At 39.7% G+C, this 5,129-nt stretch overlaps 1 protein-coding gene across 1 annotated transcript; it reads right to left on the bottom strand.

Moving 5' to 3' along the window:
- Positions 1–858: 858 nt before the first annotated feature.
- LOC112292617 (uncharacterized) lies at positions 859–4,409 on the bottom strand. The gene is made up of 5 exons (XM_024541274.3): positions 2,847–4,409; positions 2,329–2,414; positions 1,832–2,007; positions 1,575–1,683; positions 859–1,414 (listed from the first exon to the last, which is right to left on the bottom strand). The coding sequence occupies exons 1-5, from the start codon at positions 3,712–3,714 to the stop codon at positions 1,109–1,111; spliced, it is 1,545 nt and encodes a 514-aa protein (XP_024397042.1). The 5' UTR covers positions 3,715–4,409; the 3' UTR covers positions 859–1,108.
- Between the last annotated feature and the right edge of the window lie 720 nt (positions 4,410–5,129).

The raw sequence follows: 5,129 nt of genomic DNA, 5'->3' as shown, positions 1-5,129 counted from the left end.
ATATATATATATATATATATAAGTTTATATAATAAAGATATTTGTGTTTAATAATGTTTCATCAAAAATTAAGAAAATATTCTAAAATTTAATAAAAAAATAGATAGAAGCTATTTGACTATTAGGTGTTAAATGTAATTATGCTATAAAACAAAATAAAAATAAAGATGTAAATAAGAATTCAAGATCTTTATAAGAGAAAACTATACAAATATCCACACTACAAAATCTTTAATTTAAAATTTCATATATATTTCTTTAGAACTTTAGAAATAAACCTTCCAACCTTCTATAATGGTTACTACTAGCAATGTAGTAGAAGGTTGGGCTAGTTTGGACTAGTAAATAAACCTACTTGTGCCAATTTAGAGAGTTGCTTATCAAATATTGACAAATAGTGCCTACCTTAGATGAGAGACAAAATCCTTCTTCAAAGAACAAGTTGCAGGTCACTTGATGAGTGAGTGAGACCCAAAGGAAGGGCCGCAAGGCTTGGTTCTGGTAGGCAATTTTTGCGAAGAAAGCATAAAATCGAAGCGTCAATGTTATTACGAGGAATGACATGGTGCATCGGCAGAGAGGATCTTGAAGACGGATTCCTGTACCACATTGTATGAAATTGGGTAGGGCGGCATTGTTAGCTATTTTTGTCTGACATCAAGTATCCTGAGAATATAGATGAAACTTTGAGCTGGACTATGAGGAGCACAGATGGCACTTCACACTTCACAACTTGAAGTGCACTGTGTTCATTGTGTGTTCACGGTAACGAATTTTAGATTAACACACTGTCGGCACTAAGCCTTGATTTTTCAGATGCAGATAAGGTTGTACATGGTCGCGAGCTGAACAATAAAATAGAAGAAAGTTTTTGAGGTAGGCACTCAATTTAAATGATGTTACCTTCCAAAGCCGATGTGCAAACCGGTACATCCCATATAGAAAACAATACCGTATATAGTCCAGTCTACTCTACTTCCGTCGAACATATAGGAAGCTCCACCAGAGGTCTTGTGTGTGAATGCCAAACTTTTCTACTTGTTCTGGATAATCAACTCTAGCCACATCCTGTGCCGAAAAACACAGCCTCATAGCCTGAATGCACTGTTTACATATCTATATACAACCGAACCATCCGGGTGTTCTCAAACGATAAGTCCAGTCTCCAATCTCTTTGTTTCCTATTCATTCCTCTACCCTTCCCGGCTAAATCTCTATTCAAACGAACATTGGCCAGCTTCCATTTGGCAGAACCACTCTCTACATCAAATGACTCGAGCTCCAATATACCGTCCTTCTCTTCTGAACTGCTGTCACTTGAGGTTTCAATGTAACTCACGTACATGGGCAGGTCCTTAAAGCGCTCCAAATCTTGGGGAATACGCACTACACGCTCAGCTCCGGGAGAAGACACCTGTAGGGTTGGAAAATCATTTGTGAACTCAAAACTCAGGAAAACGGTATAATAACATGTCACAATGTGAGGTTACGCTGAAGAACACGTCGTTGAAGACCTATGCAACGACGAAATTCATAGATCCTAGAAGAATCTTTCGATGTTAAAGATGAATTACCTCCAAAGCCAAATCGTCAGGAACAGTTTTTTCTTCTCCGGCTTTGTCCAAGGCTTTTGAGTATGTCGAGGAGAATTTCTGAATCTCATCCATTGATGGGGAACCATATCTGCAAAGTCCAGCAGCACCAGCGATACCAAGGAACGATTTAGACGAACGAAATCTTTGTCTACGATTCAAATACGACACACTGCAAAGCAATTTGTAGCAAATCTGAATACTTTAAAAGCACCTACACAACCATTAGAAACACATACTTGTCTGATAACTTATCCACCCGGACTCGAATGATGCCAGATTCTTTTGATGCTTTGAAAGCAAAGATTTCAAGACCGTCAAACTGAGCCACCGTCTCCTCTGCTAATCGATGAGCTGCCTTAGCCCAAGGAGCATCTCCCAGCACTATGCCTCCTCCATCCCCACCGTCGTTCAGCTGCAAAGAAAGATGAAGTTTATGATATCAATACGTAATGGTCTAAGGCGTTACGTTCTAACAAAATCATCGCATGTATGCTTGTAGTTTGGCAAACGTCAAAGAAATGAAAAATATGCTAGAGTAGACTAGAGTAACCCATCAGCAACCCCAACATTACCAGTTGAGTATAGGCTCACTCTTATCAATACAAAAATCACAGAAAAGAAAGAAAAGGAAGGAACAGGAAAACAGACACTAGGCATCATAATACTAGAGACCAAGATCAAGTAGTCTCCCACATTGGTAGAATTATGGCAACCTTATCTTAAAAATACCAACCTCAGCTTCTGGTTCGAAGTCATCTTCCCAGAAATCATCATCATCCAGGTGCTCCCCTAATTCCTCTGCCAAGTCATCCTCTATCACTGCATCGGAAAAACTAGCTCCTTAAATCCCAATACACTGTAAGTGTGTTATTTGCACCTGCATATCACATTGTTTTGTTTTGTTTTGTTTTGTTTTTTTTTTTTTTTTTTTTTTTTTGGAAGGGTAGCATCCCAATTATCTTGGGTTTTAGAATTAAAACTGTAGGAATTTTCCAGCGAGGGCTAATAGACTGACATGTAGACGCCAATAACTAGAGTATGGCATATGTGGCAAAGGTACCGCTTTAAACTAGCAACATGTAATTACTCACAATTTCTATAAAGCACTTGCGCAATCAAAGTCACTGAAGAGAAAGAGATCTCTCGTCCAAGTTTAGGTGCTGGAACAAACGGCCTTAGATCCTACTTTGAAGTAGGAAATAAGACGAAGAACAACGGGAGAGAGAAAAAAAGAAAGAAAGGAAACTTTACCCCTTGAAGACTCATCATCGCCGTCCAAAGCCTGGTGCTCTTCAGCTGATTCCGACACAACTACTCCTGATACAGCACCTTTCGCAACGGTACCTTTATCCTTCAATTTCTTCTTATCCTTTTTCTCCTTTTTGTGAAACTCAGTTGAGGAGTTCGATTCATTGGATTTCTCTCTCCCAGGTTCTCCGTGCTTAATCTTATTCTTGAGTTTCTTCTCTTCTTTCCCTTCACTAGACAATTTGGGCTCCCGGATCTCCGCAGTGAATGCACCATTCTGCACCAACACTGAATCAGCCTGTTCATTCTCAATCCCTTCGGTTATAGCTTTTTCCTTCAGCTTCTTCTTCCCCTTCGATTCTGCGTGCAACTCAGAGTCCTGAACCTCCTCCATAATTATGTTTTGCGCATTGACTGCACCATCATCTATCTCTGAGGCAACGCCATTGTACGATAGATCTTTCGATTTCTGCTGTTTCTTCTTCTTCTTCTTCTTCCCCTCAACTTTCTCGGTTTCACCCTCTCCCTCTACTTCCTCTTCCCTGTCTTCGACTAACACATCTTTCTCAGACTTTTTACCTTTCTTACTTGCAACTCTACTGTGAAGCTGCCTCTGGCAATGCATAAAACCACCGGGGACTCCAAACCCGTCATAGCTAGTGCTTAAAAGCTCACTGAACGATCTCTCTGCAAGTCGTGGTCGCACCTTCTGCCTGATGCCTCCGCGCTCTCGCAACTGAACCCCCGAAATAAATTCATGCGCCGCACACACGGATGTGCAAAACTGCTGTGAGGCTACATAGAAGGGTGCCACTTGTGCTGTCCAACATAGACTGGCCGGACCAAATGATAGCAATTTGAGCGTTCTCATAATCAAAAAGTCTGCAACCCCGAGGAATTCAAACAAATGTAACCCGCAATCCCTAATCCTAGCTGCCCTTCGATAACACCGCCCTCCTCCTCTCAAAATAATAATAAAAATAAAAATAAAAAAATACACCAAAAACCTCCCGCCCTAAATCACCACTTCAAATTTACTTGCTTTCCAACAAAGTGGAGAATTCTCGAGGAAAGAAGTTAGAATCTGGCCCAAACAATGTCGATGCTCGCAAAGCAGTTCCAGCACACGGCACTCATTCACAAGAACACAAAGCTGATGCAAATGTTTCGGCACGCGCCACTTCCCAATCACCAACCCAAAATTCCTAGATCTTCACGGGAACCCCCGAAAATCCTGAAGCATACAAAAGAATCAGAGGATCCAGCACAACTGGATGAGAGAGCCAGGGACGTGGATGGCGGACACATCAAAGACGCCTTCAATCTTTACCCACGTTGAACGGGGGCACCATCATGGGCAAAGGAGGCTGGGGGCTATCTTCCCAAGTGGCCACCTCCAATAGCCAACGTCTTCTTCATCCAGCCATGTCACCAAAGTCCGTCGAGTAAGCTTCGACGGATTCCGCCACGACCCCAATTCGCGTGATGAAAATGCAGTAAGAGATAGATAGGGCTCGCAACAACTGAGCTTTCTGACACTGCATCTGGAAAGCGAGGAAAGAGTTTGTGAGTGCCTGTCCCGTTGGATCTCGCACTAAGCGATGAGATCCCCCTCCCCCTGCCAGATTCAAAGACATGGTGCAGATTCTGTTCGAACCCACATTCCATCGCCATGCCCGGTTCTCAACTTTCCTGCGACAGTCTCCACAAACAAGATTCTCATGCAGCCCGTGCAGGTCAACATGAGTGACGTCCAAATTAGGATTTCAGAGAATCCAAATCTCATCCTTCACACCATATATATATATATATATATATATATGTGTGTGTGTATGTTTATATATATATATATATATATATAAACACTAGTATGTATACTAGTGGAAATCCATATCATTGGTCATGAAAAAGCTCTAAAAGCTCAATTTGTGGTGGTTAAGTAAAAAATTGACCACTTCTAAAAAACCAAGAAAAAAGAAAAGAAAATATTAGTATCTTTTTTTTTATATAAATTAAAAACCAAGAAAAAAGAAAATTTTAACATAAAAATATATGTGGTCAGTTATTTGTGATCTATTGATATAAATATTGAATTATTAACAAATATATTTTCATGTATTCTAAAACAATGAAAGTAATTTGAATCATTACACAATAAGTATTGAATTAGATTTATAAATTTTTCCAATCACATATTTGATTTTTTTTTAAATATTAGTAATAAATTCTATAGAATAATTAATATTTAAATAGTTAATCATCAAATTTTATTTAATTTCAATTTAT

The sequence above is a fragment of the Physcomitrium patens genome, chromosome 15, assembly GCF_059467195.1.
Source record: "Physcomitrium patens ecotype Gransden chromosome 15, ASM5946719v1, whole genome shotgun sequence".
Lineage (NCBI taxonomy): Eukaryota > Viridiplantae > Streptophyta > Bryopsida > Funariales > Funariaceae > Physcomitrium > Physcomitrium patens.
This window is presented reverse-complemented; position numbering and strand designations above follow the sequence as displayed.